Below are 18,300 nucleotides of genomic sequence, written 5' to 3'. Positions count from 1 at the left end.
GTTAATTCACAGTAACCAGGTGGGATGAGATGATTCCTGCGCAAGATGATATGATTCTTGCAAGAAGAATGCTATGGATTAACATTTACTTTAAAATTGCACACAGGTGAAATTTGAAAAGCACTTTTATTACATACAGGATTTCAGTGCAATCCACTGATAAAAAAAACGTCAATAAATAAATGATTTAACTCAAATTTAAAGTCTTTCACTTTAATATTTTGCTTTGCATTGCTTTTCAATGTTCACCAACTGTTGTCAAGCGCTTGTACTGTAATATGCAAACAGTTTATTTCATATGTTATATCCAATGACCTCTCCTCTATATATATAAATATCGTATATGTCAGCGCAAGAATAGGTTTATAGTTCTTAATCAAAACACCATATAAAAGAATTGGAAATTGGAAAGCATGTGTAAATAACTGTCTAGGCAAGTGCAATGTGAAGAACTTGATAGCTTTAATGTGTGTGCAAGCCTAAAAAGGGTAGAATCATAAAGACTTAGCTTTATGTCTTTTTAGGTGAAGTGCAAAGACCTATGGCTTACCTTCCCGTGGTGCACTTCGTTAAGTGGATTTACCATATTCGTAGCAGTTCTTTTGGAAATAATATTGGAGTTATTGTTCGCTCATTTGACATCTATAAATTTTTAGTTCATAGAATTTTTTTCGGACTTAGAATTCAGTTTTTAATCAGTTTTATATATATAGTTCATGATTACAAATAGACTGCATTGTTATGGTCTAATTTTTTTTTATTTTGACTTCTAATATATATTTTGGCAAAACATCATCGCTTAGAGCTAAGTAATATTACTGAAGAAATGTTGCAAATTTGACTCTTATTGTATTACAACTTGGATTTTCATTGTTCGTACTTTTAGTAATGTGTATATAAGAACAAGGCTAAATTGCAAAAATAAAAGATTTACAAAAGTATTTAAACCCTTTAATTCGTTAAATTTAACACTTTACAGACCCTTATAAAAGCCAAAATGTTCTTCTTATCGAATTAATTACGTCGATTTATTTGATTAAAATAAAAGTTAGAGACAATTGTTTTACGTTTTTGCAAATTTGTACGGAACCAAAAGTAACTTCAATCTATAAATGAACAAAATTGTTTTAAATGAAATGTTTTTACCCAAAAAATTGCTACGAATAAGGAACTTTCCATGAACTGAAAGCCAAGGCCTTTTTAAATTGCAAAAATGATAGCTTTGTAGATCTAACCATTATTATAAACGGTAATAAAAAATTAAAATTTTAGTAGAAGTGAACCTGCGCATTATCTTTAAAAGTGCTGCAAAAATTATGGATCCAGTGGATTAAACCCACAACCTTTAAAAAAAGTTTTTTTTATTCTACTTTCAAAGTGTGTTATAATACTTTATAAAGTTAAACAAATGACGCACATTTGTTTTAGGTAATAAATATATTAAAATGGGTGAAATAGAGCTAGATTTTGAGATGGATGATTTGGAAAACAATAGTAAGTATCCCACGATTGTTTGTATAATTATCTTGAGTATAATAATCCATGTAATTTTATGTAAGCAGAACAACAACTGACAAAGTTTGCTTGAAAAAAAAGCTATAGCTTTTCGATTCAAAGTATTATTATTAGAAAATTTGCAAAAATTTACACTGGAAACAAACTTTGTTAATTCTTCTTTAATGCACATGTCAATAATTAATAATTCACAATTTATTTTTCCTCAAAATTCTATTTATCTAAAAGGACACAGCCAAGAATAAATGACTTTTTTTGCTTAGTTATGGAAGAAGACGAAACGATAATAAAATTAAAAAAAGAATTATGGAACATGCAAGAATGTCGTCGAAAGGAAAGTAATTTTTTTATTATACTGATGTGCAATCTCAAGGAAATACTTTAACGATTATTTTCGTTTAATTAAACTTTATTTGTCTAAGAAGAACACATCTAAATTTAACTACCAATAGAATGAAAAATAAATTACTTTTATATTATTTTCAAATTAGGTATTGAACAAGAAAAGTCCTTGGTGACGTTGAAAAAAGAGATTGACTTACTGAAAGAGGGGCGTGACAAGGAAAGTAAGTTGCTCATATATACTGTGTAAACTCAGTGAAGGGAATATCGATTAAAAACCTTTTTTTTTATATTGACTTTAATAAAGTTTTACCAATAAATCTCCTTAGTTGCAGATCATGCCGACGCTTTGCGTCAAATGAAAAAAGAAATGCGAAGTTTAAAAGAAGAGAAAAGAAGGGAACGTAAGTGTCATTATACGTTTCTATTAGATAAAATGAAAACACATGACTATAAACTCATGTGTGTACATCATTTATCATTTTTATTACCTAAGAATGACCTAAAATTTCAGTGTTTTAATGACAACATCGTAGACTGTTGCGAAATCTTTTAACGTCATCATTCAAACTTTCTTAAAAACGTTCTATCAACAAGCATAAATTTCATGGTGAAAAAGGACAACTTAAATCAGCACATTTCATGACTTTACAGTGCAGATATTATATTATGTCGAGCAATTTAATTTTTAATTTTAATTACTTTCACAACTTACCTAAAGAGATCAATCATAATTACAAATTTCAATTGTTACTTAAATAGTAAGTAGTAAGTAACATAAAATTGAGGACACCGTTAGCACTTGCACGTAAAATCTTTGATTATTAGAAGTTTAATTTTTTTCAGAAAAGGAAAAAGAGAACGACGAGCTTCGTGCTCGCTACAAAGAATATAGGGATGAGAACCCTGGTCCAAAATCTGAAAGATCGTTTCAGTTTTGGAAACATAATGGGTATAAAGACAGTGAAAAATTCAAAAGGAGCTGGAAGAAACAACTAAATAAAAAAACTACCACCAGCATTACAACTAATGATAAACAAACACAGTTCCCCGAAACACAAGAGCGAAGTCGACCCTGCACTGTTGTGTCTAATTGCCATGACGGAACTATCACTTTTCATTTTGGAAAATGAATCTTTTGTCATGGTGATGAGATCGACAGTGCTTTATAATTAAACATGTTTTCAAACAAAAATAAAATTCTGCGGAGTAAAAACAATTCTGAACAGACTTCGTTTTTGTGTTTCCTAACAAATCCATTTGAATTTACACAAGTCGTATTAATTTATAGATAGATAACATGGAGGCATTCAAAAAACAGTTTGTTCAAACATTTTAAGGCAAATACAAATTAGTTGACGGATGAGTACATAGTAATGACTATTTGAGCGTTTTTGAATGCCCCCTATTGTGTCACGTTGACACTACAAAGTAGCTGTTGAGAAGTTTTCATAACATATTATTTACGGAACAATTCTCTTAATTGAAGTTTCTGTTGCGATTCCAGATGGCTTATATTAAATTACCCATTTTCAACTTCATTTCATTCTTATTTTATTGTCACATTCTTTTACTCACTAAGTGATAAAACCTTATTAGTATGTAATGGTTTATTACATTCCACCGTTTACATTATTGTGTTCGAATCTTTCAGATAACTCCTATTTCTTATCGTTAATAAAAGTGCGAGGATAAGTTAAAGAGTTTATGTTGTACAATAAATTAAACAGGTAGTTTAATATAGCACACCAGATTTATTTGTCTTTCTTTCTGACTACACCTTCGAAAACACAATTGTCCATTACAGTAGGTGATTATTTCCTTTTCCACACTTCTCCATACCACTGTTTTCTTATGTTGTCTAACACATGCTCTTCTTTCTTTTTTAGGTGAAGCGCAAAGTCCCATGGCTTGCCTTCCCGTGGCGCGCTTTGTTAAGTAGATTATCTCTTGTTTAAGGGATAATCCACGAACTAAAAGTCAGGGCAATAAAGACATTCCAAAATTCGTTTTTACCTTATGCATCGCGGATTACGGACATTCAATCAACTTACACATACCAAATGTAAGATTTTTTTTATTACGTATATTGTTTTAGCTGTTTTTCGTCAATAATAGAATTAATTGTCAGTGTAATTCATAACAGACTTTCTTGACGTGGTATTATGTATATTTGTTAGTCGTTGAAATGGTTCTAATCAACAATATTTTCCATTGTTCCTTTGATTAAAGTGGATTTCTCCACGTTCTCCATGTTCTATGTTTTTATTTGGCACCCATCATATGGACTCGATGAGAGATTCAGTGGATTCTTCCACGGGACTTCGGCTAGTGATTAATGGATAGAATTAAAACAACATGTCTTAAACCATATTCACAATGGTAACATTTTTACCAACGTGATTCATAATGAAGAATACAATATTAAAAACGGTGACGATTAATATTAAAAAAAACTGATATGAAGATAATACCTGGACTTCTCTAATAAACTCTTTTTCTTATTGCCTATAAATCAAGATCAAGTCGTGGTCTTTGTATAGAATAAAAGAATAGAGTGAAATGTTCACGAATAAATCTACCTTGACTATGAAGGGACTTTCACTTAAGTTTCATGTCTCATTACTAAATGTGCCTTAAGATTATGGTACACCAGATTATATAGATTAACAATGTAAACTCAATATTACTTCTATATGATTCTAATAAGTCCTATATAAAATAAGCTAAAAGCTATTCAAAGTTAATTAACGCATAATATATTTTGTCGGTTGCACAACAGAAAGCTTTTTATGAACAAGTGCACCATTACAATATTGTTGTTAAACCAGTGATGACAAGATCAACAACCTTCAGAACGCTCCAATAATCCAGTGAACGTCTTTGTTGTTGCTTTTGTACACCATATATCTTAAGGCGCATAAATGCTACCCGTTTGGTTCTTGCTTTTTCTTGTGATCCCCTTCCTTCGGATTTGATTGCCTTTATACCTGTGCAGCGAAATACCGAGGTGCCAGTTTTGCATTGTTTATAAAGGCTCACTTCTTCTGTTCCATTCTTACCAGTTCCAGTTTTCGTAACATTACCATAATTGTTTGGTGAAGTCGCTGATCGTTTTATTCGCAGTTGCTTTTCTCTTTTCTCAAAGCTTACAACAAGACGGTCAACATCAAACCTATATCTTGCTTTATATTTTTTCAAAACGATCAGAACTTTTCCTTGTTTGTCATCCCCTGCTCGGTTTTTAACAATTGGCTGAGAACAATTGGCATCGCCAATTGATTGACCCTTCAGACAAGTGATATATCTCTGTAATGATGCCTTAATTTTTTTAGCATTCGATTTGGTGAAAATAAATGGAAATGTTAATGAGAAACCATCGGTAGAACTTTGGCTTACGATTTCCAGTTTGATTTTAAACTTTCCCACCAGCTTTAGAAGATTATTTTTCCATCGTGGCTTTATTGTAACGTCAATTTCGTTGGTCGTCATGCAACTAGCTGCAATGTACCGAGGCAGTTTGTTGCTAGCCCAGCACAACTTTGTTTGATAGGATTCCTATAATTAGGTAATATGCACATATAAATCGAGAAGAAGTTATACATATAGTAACGGAAACATAATTCAACATTAGGGATTTTTGATTAATATTAAATTTCATACCTGTGCTAACATCCAAAATACCAAGACGATAACAGAAGTTCTTAAACACAACATAATTAAAAATTTGCGCTGGTTAGTCCCACTTGGTACTTCTTAGGAGCTTTGCCCTCTTTAAAAGTTTCCTTGTAAATCATGTTTTTTTCGTTTGTTTTATATGATTCGCAAAATGAAATAAAATTCCCCAACTTTCTTCTAATGCTATTTTGTATTTCCCTTTCTTGAATGGAAGAGGAAAAGGCACAGAGCAGGAAGGAAATAGTATCAGAAAAAAAGAAATAACCCAACCCAACCCAACACATTTTGCAGTAAATGGGCACCCATAGAAAATGCTACCGGAAAGTTGTCTATGACATGTAAACAAGAAGATGACGTAACAATTTTTTAAAACATTGTTGAAATAACTTTCCTCCGATAATATTGATAGCAGATTTTGTTAATTAACATAGCTTTCCAAAGATTTCAATTAACATTTCTATAGAAAAATGGTATTTAATTTACTTATGTGCTAATACAATTATAAATGTAGCGATAAAACGCTTATAATGTCAACACATACATTGATGTGGCATAGAAACTGTACAAAGAACGTAAGACGTATTGTTCGAGTTTAAAGGTTGGGACGTTTCGCTCGTGTGCAAAATATATATATCCTGTTTCTGATCAAACGAGACAGGAAATATTTTTTAAATAGAATGGGGTATTAACGCAAAAAATTAAGGAGATTATTTGCCTTTTTACAGTTGTAAGTTGTCTAACATTAGAAGCATATATCATACTAGCAGTTTTAGTAAACAGAGTCATTTATGAAAATAACAATGATAAAATACTCTAGAGAATTTTAAAAAAACTGTGCGCAGCAGTTGTGAACACGTTGTTAAAAAATTCGTGGAAATTTGGCGGCTATTAGAGATATAAAAATTATCTAAACGTCCCTTAAATTTTGTGACTTTATTGGAGGCAGTGATTAAAAGTGTAAGCGTTGATTAGACTTTTATTACGTATCATCAATGTCTATATTATTAATATATGTATTTTGTCTGTGTGTGGTGAGCGCGAGAAAGAACCTTATGCTACGGACACACAAAACAGCAAATGCAATATGTTTTTATTCATTGTTGTGACGGGTGCATTTCTCCGTGAGTTAAAAAAAGTAACTTTGCGTAAAGGGGTGGTATTTTCTGTTCAAATTCACGTGGAATGTTCCAAAGATTGATGACATCATCTTTAAGTATTACAAAACTGGTACAGTATCGGCTATTTGTCTTCTTTTATTATTTCGAGAAGATTTTTAGAAAGATCCTTATTGGTGATATTCAACATTTATTTCTATAGGTACATTAAATCGAAGGGCGTCTAATGAAAGGAGTTTTCATTTTAAGCATTACGGTACATTCACAAGAGGCGGAGATTTTGTGAAATTTCGCTCTTGGAGTTTAGTACATTTTTGAACAAAGTATCTTCTTTCCAGTACTTCTTAGGTTCCGTCTTAATACAAAAAATGATTTTCGCATTGACAACGTTTACGTATGGTAAAATATAGCGTAGAAAAAACTTTGCTTGGTTTAGCATACAGGGTCATCTTGTTCTGTATATATATTCATTGCGAAGCCTTTAACCCCTCCCCTACATCTATGATATTCTGAGGAAATTTAATTTTAAAATCTTCACACACCTTCTTACACCTCTTTGCATTTCCAAATTATGCTCAAAATATCTTGGGATATAAACGACGGGTTATAATCTAAAGACCGTGATACATAGGACTGGTGCCCATTGAATTGTCCACGGTTTAACGACTTCTTCTTTTAAAATGCTGTTATAATTTTAGAATAAGTATATTTGTTTTAAAGGTCGAACAAACGAATACAAAGCAGAATCTGCTTCCTTAACAGGTCGTGTATAAAATTACCTATTCCTCAATGGGGACATTTGTAACACGATGTGATCACTGGAAGTAATAATTGTTATGAGAATAGGGTCCTTTTTGTACAAAAATGGTTTCTGTGTGTGTTTAAAGGCTTATTTCAGCACCCTACGTATTTGTTTCTTCACATTTGATTTTTCTATAAGAAAATTTATTTTTTTGCTATAGCAGTTAGTTTTGTAGCTAAAAAACAAAGAAAATTATACTGACAACCTTACTCCAGCAAATACTATGGTCGTTCGCACAAGTGGGAAATTTAAAAATCCGGTATTTTTACAACATTTTTTCCTTACTTTTTTCACTTAATGCATTCACACTTACTATTTAAAGTGCGTGTCCAGCTTCGTTTTAAAAAATATTTGGAGTTCGTTGATAACTCGTACGCAAAATTTCATTATGCGTTCATTGTAGAAATTTGGTAGTTTGTTCACGCAACTACGTACATAGAGTGTTGACCAAGGTATGTCAAGCAACCGAAACTTGCTTCTCCATTTTTTTCATTCAACCTGCAATACACAAGCATTTGATAGTATATACATGTATTTTCTTATATTTCATTCGTCAATCCCACTCTGTCATTAGACATGATCATGTGACTGTCTAATAAAGTGCATTCTGGTCGGCAGGACAATGTTTGTAAACATTACTAGTCTGACCTGAAAGAGTAACACACGAAAAACACACAAATCTATATTTAACTATAGCTTTTTCGGATGCATTTCGATTCAACTTAAAAAGAAGAATTTCGGTAACATAAGAAATTACATGCTGAAATACTAATCGCAAGCCCGTAAAATTATCCACACAAATTCACCCTTTAGAAAATTCCAAGAAATCTCCATCATCGTTACTTGCGGCTACCATCATGTGATCATTAAAGTATGGCCTAGCCAGTAGTCCATTAATAAATACACGGTTTCGTCTTTTGTATAAATTTCATTCATCATTGTACATATCTCGGGAATATTTGTTCTATTAATTCTTAGTGCAAAGTAGCTATTAGACTTTAGCTCATTGGAAATATCTGTAGAATTTGCCCGCGTCGCACGAATCTCCTGCATCGCATTTTGTGGATCATTAATCACCTATTGCCCTGAAGTAATTGAACGAAGCAGAGCGTCAGGGGTATTATTGTCGATATTCATCCATATATTCACTTGCTTGCTGGTTTAAACGATGTCCGAAGAAAAGTGGTCACTAATTTTTTTTAACGTGTATTTATTTTCAATTATTACTAATTAAAAGGGCTGGCAAGAACACATTGTTGCGATCTTAGTGGCCATTAATATTCAATAACGACCTGCTAAACATTATTATTGTTACTTTTGGTCCGCGTATTTATGCACTTATCTTCTCCTAACTTTTATTTCTTGTTTATTTTTTTTTTCAATTCTAAAAATTGTTATCGTGTCAGTATTACTTTATTATGCTCATTAGACTCACTGTGTTAAGTATTCCCAAGTTCGACAATATAAGGCATTTGTAAAAGTGAAATTTACATTTTGTGGGCGTTTTACGCCACGTGTTACAATTAAATTGAAGATAATTGAATCATAAATACTTTTAAAATCTAATAAGTTAGTAGTAATAATAGTAATAACATTTATGTTGTAGATTTTTGATGATCCTTGAAAAAGCCCTTGGTAAAAAATTACGACCGCGGACTTTTCCATGGGTCATCAAAAGTCCTTATCGCTGTTCACTATGTGAGCATCGTTATTTTTACCCTTGATTAAAAAATTTAAGAAGATATCAAATCACCTGCGTATTTCTTGCTAGTAGTTACACAGTATTATTATAGCGGGAACACTTTAAATTGGAGAGACTTGTCCCTTTATTTTTTATATCCTTGGCTACAGAAAGATACACACGAATTGAAAAAGAGCATACAATTCATTTCTTCTAGTATAAAAAGTTCTGGATTCCAAACTTTTTTATCTAGATTTTTTGTGTCTAACTGTGGTTAAACAAATTTAAGTGAAAGTCTGATTTCACCATGGATAATCACATCCGTCCACTGTATTGTCTTTAATAAAATTCTAATGCATGTTGCAACTATTAGAAACAGAAAGCATTTCCATGGTAGAAATAATTTACTCAATAAGCTACTTATAATATAATTACCTGCCAACTATTGAGAAGCGCTTGATATTGTTATACTGTATGTGCTAAAAACAAACAGATTTTTGTTTTATTTTGTGCTAATGGACCTCTGCAAATTCCCTTTTTAATAAAAATGAAGGTCAGAGATTTTAAAAAAGCGAAATTAACGTCATAATTAACTTTTTTACCTTCTCCTTACAAATATTTACATTAAGGAGTAAACAAGAACACTAAATGCATACATCTCTTACATTAATTATTTCAGATATGGAAAACAAATCAATGCTAGCATGACTCATCCATATATATTTAATTGGGAATGATAACACCAATCAAAATCATCACAGAGAAATGTGAATTGTAATCACTTATTTGTATTTTATAAGAACTCTACTAAAATTAGCAAAAATTATAAAGACGTTTACACAAAATTGGATACAAGTAGCAAACTTATTTTGAAAATCCGTTTTAAAAAAGGCATTATTACGCATACATTGATTTTAACATTATGTATCTTCTTTGTGTTCTCCAAGATAGGCATTCACACTGATGTTTGGAGCTATCCCTCTACTTGACTGACCCAAATAAATATTTAGTCTGCATAGTTAGGTACAAGTTTGACATTAGATCTAACAATTCCGTCTACGCACACGGTTGTTGGATCTTCATCTTTATTAATTTTGGAAAGGTTTTCTACTCTCTCTTAATAAACCTTTGACAAACCTTTCTACCAAGCTTTTTTTAGCATTTGAAGTGATAGGTCAAAGTTAATCTACTTTTAAAAAAATGAAACAAAGATGAAGTATGCACTATGCTACTTTTTACTTCGATTGTATATCACATTTCGGCGTGTATTTATACAGTCAACGCTTTAGTTAACGGGCACTCTAAAACGGCACACCTCTAGTTAACGGAAAAGTTAACGCACCATCAAATATAAAAGAATTTAGTTAAGCAGATTACACTCCTATCAGCGAATGGCTTCTTATTTCATATAATAAACTTCTCTCCTTGGAGTACTCTCTAATTAGCGGATAGGGAATTAAATACAAATTTTTATTTATCTCTCTAACAAAAAGTTTTAAAAAACATTTTACCTGCTACAAAAAATTCAGAATAATGTATTATTTACAATATTTTATGTATAGCACACTGCCTTAATTGGCACCCTCACCCACGGTGCGATTTGCAATGCAAACACTAAGGAAAGAATCTATAAAACAGGCCAAAAGGTTAGTCAGGTAATAAGAGAAATATATGCAATGAAAAACCACCATTGTGAAGGAATAGAGGCGTGGATAGTTAGAAGTAAAAAAGAAAATATGTCATAAAAAACGTCCACGTATCAACATTTAATAACTACTATTATACACATGTTATGTTCAAAAACTGTAAATTGAGTTGCCAAGCAACATCAAATTTTGAGGCAATAATATATCAGTTTATTGCCGTAAAAGCATGTACAAAAAATTTAATAACTTTCACAACATGCCATTCGTCAATTGAACGTCTTTGTCTTTTTTTTCTCCATGCGTTTTTTGTGTACCTATCAAAGTAAGATTTACTTTCCCACAGTTGATTTCTCCAGCTTCACATGCCTGTAACTTCGTTTGTGCAGGTGTTGTTTGAACAGGTTTTTGACATGCCACTGTCCCCAGATCACATCTTTTGGCAAAGGTATCAGATTGGTTATTCTTTTTATGTTGCAAAGATCGCCTTATCAATGATTTCTTTCCTATTTTCTCAGAATCGACGACAAAGGAGGTAATATCAAAACCAAGGCTTGTTTTCTGTTTCTGTAATGTAATAAATGCCGTTCCAATATTGTTATTCCCTATGTTCTTTACAATTGGTTTGGGACAAGCGAAATCTGATTGGCCATCCAAACATCTTCTGTACTTTTGCAATGCTATCTTAAGCTTTGCTGCATTTGACCTGGTGAGTTTAAATGATGAGTCGTCATTCAGCACTTTTACAAAAACAATGAACTTTACAAGAACTTTCAAATGGCTTTCATCCAATGGTTTTAACGTGACGTCAATTTCGTCGCTTGTCATGCACACATCTGCGATGAATTTCCGAACTTTAAAATTCGTTTGGCACACTTTTTTTTGGTTTGATCCCTGCAATAAAATAGAAAGAGCTGCAATTATGTGTGGGATAAATTCTATTTACTGGAACTCAAGGCAAACAAAATCGATACAATACTTCAAAAGTAAAATTTAAGCTAAAAATGCACACATACCTTCACCAACTGCCAACATGCAAGGATAAGTAAAATAAAACATTTTGAGTAAATCATGATTGTTATCTTATTTGTAGAACTTTTGATTCAGGCCTTTCAAAGACTCCTGAAGAAAGCTGCTTGGTATAACATTTTATTTCTTCGTTTTTATGTGATTGAGCCAAAAACTAAAAAATTACCCTGATCACACGCCCGTTTTCTCCTGTATTTCCCTTGATTGGCAAAAACGGAAAAGATTTCGGTAATCAAAAGTGAACCGGAAAATTAATGTTCTGCAACTGAATATAGAATATAAATATGAAAATACGCAGGAAAATATTCTTAGATTAGATAATGTTACTAGAAATTGTAACTAATAATAATATATAAATTTAAACTATATATATGCAAAAATTAATAATACGCATTTCTCGATAAATAAAATGTGTGATTTTAAAAGATGCTTAACAGCCTTTTGTTACACCACTGTGATTGAACATTTGATAAAAAACGAATTTTCTCATGGCACTTTTAATAATCAGAGTGCGCCTTTTTACACGTTATTACACGTTCCTCACAATTCTCCTCACACTGTTCAAAAAATGGAAGTCCTACGAAAACAACATTTTAACTTCCTCATTCAAGACGTTATAGGGATATGCTCATCGTAGTCAAACGCTTTATACTTTCCGATTTAACATTCTATGCCTCGTTTTTAAAGTAAGAAACACAAAAAGATTGCTGCAGCAGTTAGTATATTTGCAGAATAGTTCTGAATTTTTTTAACATTTGTCAGCTTTTTAGGGAGGATTCTAACTATATGGTATTTACTTTATGTATCAAACAATACAAAAAACGGAGTGCCAAAAAGTCGAATGAGAGAAAGTTTTTTTGCCTTAAATAAAAATGAGTTATTTTTAGGATTTAAATAAAGATATGAGAATCTCAAGGTGGCGAGAAACAAAATTTCTCATGGATCGGTCTAGGTCGTTTCGTCAATGTTCGAAAAACTAGATCCTGTTTCAGAACAAACAGAGAATTTTATAAATATCTTAGCAACAAGAAACAAAGTAAAAATAGAAGCTCAGTGTGTTGCGTTGGCTCTGTCATTACTCGCTTTGTTAAGCTTAAAATAAATCGAGCCTAATTGAATCTAATTAAGTTGCTAATACCAAGACTAATTATTATATAGTTCCGTATCATATATTGCAGGTTAGACAATAACGTTTTAACGTCTCCCGGCGTTACGATTCTTTGCAAACTACCATTTTTATTACCTGCATCGCCAACCATAGATCATAGTCTCATATTATTCTATCTTTATTCGGCCAAAAAATATCTAGTTTCAACTGTATCACGAGCATTAATTTGTTTTATACATACCTTTAATTAGGTACATTATCGACAACTGTGTTTTTTTCTCTATATTGAAGTGAAAAAGGGTATCCTAGGGTAGAAACAATTTGTGTGTGTTTGCGAGCTTAAGGGCGTCGTCTTAATGTGCACCTATTGCGAAAAGGGAAGGGTGTGAACACTGACTTTCGGCACACAGGAAAATTTTGATATGATTTGTTGTCGCGTATGCTGACGTAGTTTACAAGAAATAGGCAGATTAATATTTAAGAACCTGTTTTAATCTTTACGTGATCTGTAATCAATGCAAAAGAATTTTTTATAATGTAAACACTATGTTGTTCAATTAATACAAAACGGGAAATGAAAGCAGCGCTATGGTAACCTGTGTCAAGGAATAGGATTATTATAATTGGTCGAACTCGCTGAAGCATTGTGTGTTAATAACCTGAAGGTTGACCGCGGTTTGAATTAAATAATATCGCCATCGTATTTAAATGGCGGCCTACCTTGTGATAATTTGTCGCAATGGAAAGAAACCAAGGACGAAACTGAACGTTATTTAGGAGAAGCACTTTTTAAATTACTCCGGTAAATATTATCCAACCATTTAATATCTAACTAGCAAGGGACTTTCTTGACACTCTTCCACGCCACAAATGTTTTTGTTTATGAAGTTTTAGTATGTATGTTTTTGCAGATTCTAAAAAATATTTTCCATTAAGTTTTCCTTAACAATCGTTACAGTATTTTCTGTGATGAATTAATGCTTTTATAGTTGTTAAAAATTGTTTATATTTACCAACAAAAATTATGTTCAACAAAATTATATTGCATAACCTATATAGATTTTGTTTCAATCTTTGATAGGTCTTAATAATTCTCATAGGATTTACTAGGACTTGTATTATCTTCTTACAGCTCTAAAACATCCTTCGTTTCAGTTTCATTTGTTGCTATACTTACAAAAACGTTTATTTACAAGTTTATTAACTGATGGCTATTTTTATCAGATTTATACGTGAAATCCGCTGCGCAGATTGGTCAAAAAGCCTTCACTAAGGGCGTTATACAGCACGGTATGACCTTAAATCTCATAGCAACTAAAATGTAGCTATAATTGTTAACAAGCAATTTTACTAAAATAATTGGTCACATAGCTAGCTACGGATAGACTATAAAACAACTTAGCTGCAGTATATCTGAAACTTCGCATCACTCTACTTGAAACACAGCAATAAATGTTAAAAATTTTAAATCCACTGCGTTTTTCATATTAACATTCATTGCAACAATGAGCACAAGCAAAACGGCGTTTTATGCATTCTATGCATTGATATTCCATTGTTTTATGAACGTTTTCTTTCTTTATCTAAACCTAGCTTTTACAAATTTTTACAAACCTAAACAATATAGCTATCACTTAATAAATACAGTATAAACTGTTTTATCTATCTCTTCTAAAGGAATTTTATCAACCTCGGGTAACATTTCTCGGCATAGATACCTCAAACAGTTTATGTTGTAATTTTCCTGCCAAGAATTATTATTTCCTTTTCAAAATAAATCTTCTATTAATTAAAAGCTTCAAACATTTGGCAAAAAAAATTAAAAAAATATGTTTACTTAAATCCTCAAATCGTTTTCATCTCTAAAAGCTTCGACTGCGTCGTTCTAGAAACTTCAGGCTCGTTAAAAATACCTTGTTTTGACAATATGATTTTTAAAAACGGTATGCCAAGCATGAGCTTGTAATATACAGGCTTTTAAAAGATAGTTCACCCTTTGCAACAGTTCACATATTTCTTCGCTTTGTTATTCTTTTCCTGTGTTTTAGAAGCTATAACTGCTGTAATAAATTTTATGCAAAATTGAAAAATTAGTTTTTTAGAGAAGAACTGAGAAATGCTGAGAACGCAGTTAATTTAGAACATATCCTTTCTGTTTAGACAGGTAAATCGTTACTTTAACTAGGAAATATTTTCGTCTCCTTTGTTCTAATCTCTCATTAACATCATTTACAATTGAATAAAAGTAATTTCCGTCGATATGACTGACTTTAATCTGGCGTATCTGCTAGAGGGCTCATGCTCAAATAAGCTTGCCTCACTAAGAAAGTTTATCTCAACTGTTTACACTTTTTTTACGGGAAATTGATGTATTGCCTTAATTGGTCTTATTTTTGCGGAGCCAAGCGAGCGTAAGCAAGCTGTGCGCAGCAAGGCCCATTTACTCCTGAATTAGCCAAATATAAATGAAAAGAAAGTACGGTGGAGAGTGTATAGGACTTCCGCACCTCGCCCCCACTATACATCCAAATTTTTCAAATTTCGTCAATATTCTCGACGCGACGGCCAAGTAGTTTAATCTAGCCATTTTCTCTTGAATATTTAATTAACCGAGAAAACATGTTTTGACACGGCTTTTAATTCTTTTAAAGATGGCCTGGCATGCGTAGAAGAATAAACTAATTCGGAATGCTGTCTTAGAATACCGCCTTCGTAATTTTTCAAGCTCCCTAATAATAGGATACAACGGACAATTCATGAAACTAAAGAATGTTGATATATATCCTTCCCCAGTACATGTTTTAAAACCAACATGTCCTCCCAAGAATAAACTATGATAATCATACTTTCTGAAATTTAAAAAATATTATGTTAATGATAGTAATTTAGTCTACTTTACAGAACATATTTTGCAGAACAAATATTAACTCGTTCTGCTTTTAATAAAAAAAAGTAACGAGCCACCACGTGCGGAGCGAACGAAAGGAACAACAAAGAATAAATATATATACGTAGCTAGCTAGCTATTAATTCTAAAAAATAAAAGAAATGGAAGATACTGAATCTCGACAAGAAAGTAGTGAATCTAACAAGTTGAGCAATGAAAGTAAGATATGACGGTTGATGTTTTTATAACCTTGGGATAAAACAGAGTTTTAGCTAGCTATAGCTACCTTCATTTTAATCTGTAAGAAAGAGAGAGAGAAGAAAATTATTCGAAACTAGCTAGCTAGCTAAGACCCACTCTGTGTTTAAAATGAAATACCTAGCATTGACAAATAAGTTTTTACATAGTTATACACAGTGTAGCCATAGCTAGCTAGCACAGGGGTGAAAAATTCTCAGGGGTTATCCTAGCACCTTTTGTTGAACTTTTTTATAGTTATAACTGACCTGGCTTTGTGGAAACTAAAAAATATGTCCACTGTTTGTTTATTTTGTGTAAATCGCTACAAAAACTTTTTGTTGCACATCCTAGGCCTGGGTGACTAGCTAGGCAGTTTTGCTAAATGAAATTTATCTGACAAATCAGTGCCCATAAACACGTATGTTACATAAGTTAGTGCCTACTGTAAGTCTTCCAGGTTTACGTCAAAACCATTTTTGTTATTTTCTGACAAGTAACTTTCATCCTGTTTGACAATGATATTTTTCATAAATAGAGTTGGGGACTGACTCCTTCACACAAAAAATCTAAAATCTTAAATCGATGTCACCAATATTTATTCACTGTTTCCTCTTCAGTGAGCAGCTTAATGACATAAGATTATATACAAATTTTGACGAACAGCTAGCTGATAAGATATATAGCTATATATAAATAAAAAATATGTATATGTATATATGCGGGATTCAATCCTGTAGTGAGAGAAAAGGCAATTGCAAACTTGTCTCAGTACAGACCGATAGCTCAGTTGGCAGAGCAGTGGGGCACTAACCCAGTTTTTAATAAATCTTACATTGACATTATTTTTTATTTCTTTAGCATCGTCAAGTCACTTTACATATAAATAATATATAAAGGTAATCAAATCTGAATTTTGTGTTGATATCTGTAATCTTCCTAAACAGGTGGATTTTTTCATAGGTTATTAACCTTTTCTATAACAATATTCATATTTTTGTGTGTTAAAAGTGGTCATTACAACAGGCAAATCCTTGTGGACTTTCTGATGTGCTAACAATGAATTTTGGGTTATTACAGTATCTTAGTCATAACGTAGTTATGGAAAACTGTTTGTTTATTTTAGAAATGTGAGGAATGCAATGCAAAAAATGAGATTGCAACTAAAAAATACATTGAATGTGGTCATAAAGTAAATATTTTTTTGTTTAGTGTTACCAAAATCAGACATAACTGTTGGGCATATATTGTCTGTATATGCTCAACCTGATGACGATGAAACATTATGGCTTTTAAAAGTAGTGTCTTCAACTGGGCGTAAAATTGAAGGCATGTGGCTGAATAAGCTATCAGAATGTAGATATGGCATTGGTGACCCAAGTAAGGTTGTGTGGAGAATTTCGAAGGATGGTAAAACATACTTACGTTCTTCATGCTCTGAGTGAGGCTGGTGTGCTCCATATATCAGGAGAAGCTCAGCAATTACTCATATCTAATTGTAACTAATACAGTTTATTTTTGTCTCTATGACATAGAATTGTATACTTTTCTATCTATACATAGATTTGTATTGCGAATATGCTTTGAGAAATTTGCACATTTTACAACACATTGTTACATTATTTTACGTAAATCCAAATATACAGATCCAAAAGAGAAACTGCTGATGTAAATTGAATGTATATTAATGTATATTGAAATACATATGATGTAAATATATATGTTTTTGTTCTTTTTTTTGTTCATTAGTGTGGATAAATTTTCAAAATTGAATAAAGGCATGTAAAATTTGCGCTCTGTTAATAGAAGAAAAATGTTACTTGTTGAGAAAATATCTATATATACGTTCTTTCATTAGGTCATTATAAATAAAAAACAATGTTAAAATCGAATGAATAGAAGTTCAAGTATTCTGGTGATCGAAACTTTTATCCAGGTACTTTTTTTATAATATCTGTATATCTATATAAACGAGTTTTAATTTCTTTGGTCACATTTTATACACATTTTAAATATTGGCTTACACTTTGATCGTATATATTCTTTATGTTTTTTAATTATGCTGTTTTACTTGTTCGCTTGTAATCCTGAAATTATTGTATATCTTCTTATGATCGATTAGCTTTTTAAGTCTCCTTCCATTTGGAAATTTTAATCATTACCTTGATACTATATCTATGTGTGAAATGAATACTAGAAATAAGGGAAGTCCTGTATTAATAACAACATTACCTTAAAAGTACTATTTGTGTGTTTTTATTAT

The 18,300-nt window shown here is 31.8% G+C and overlaps 1 protein-coding gene across 1 annotated transcript; it reads left to right on the top strand.

Moving 5' to 3' along the window:
• Positions 1 to 1,427: 1,427 nt before the first annotated feature.
• On the top strand, positions 1,428 to 3,831 carry LOC130625825 (uncharacterized). The gene is made up of 4 exons (XM_057440941.1): positions 1,428 to 1,494; positions 1,779 to 1,853; positions 2,007 to 2,081; positions 2,187 to 3,831. The coding sequence occupies exons 1-4, from the start codon at positions 1,446 to 1,448 to the stop codon at positions 2,411 to 2,413; spliced, it is 426 nt and encodes a 141-aa protein (XP_057296924.1). The 5' UTR covers positions 1,428 to 1,445; the 3' UTR covers positions 2,414 to 3,831.
• Positions 3,832 to 18,300: the final 14,469 nt, after the last annotated feature.

The sequence above is a fragment of the Hydractinia symbiolongicarpus genome, chromosome 14 (genome assembly GCF_029227915.1).
Source record: "Hydractinia symbiolongicarpus strain clone_291-10 chromosome 14, HSymV2.1, whole genome shotgun sequence".
NCBI lineage: Eukaryota > Metazoa > Cnidaria > Hydrozoa > Anthoathecata > Hydractiniidae > Hydractinia > Hydractinia symbiolongicarpus.
Note: the sequence above shows the minus strand (reverse complement) of the source record. Positions and strands in the feature narration are given on the sequence as shown.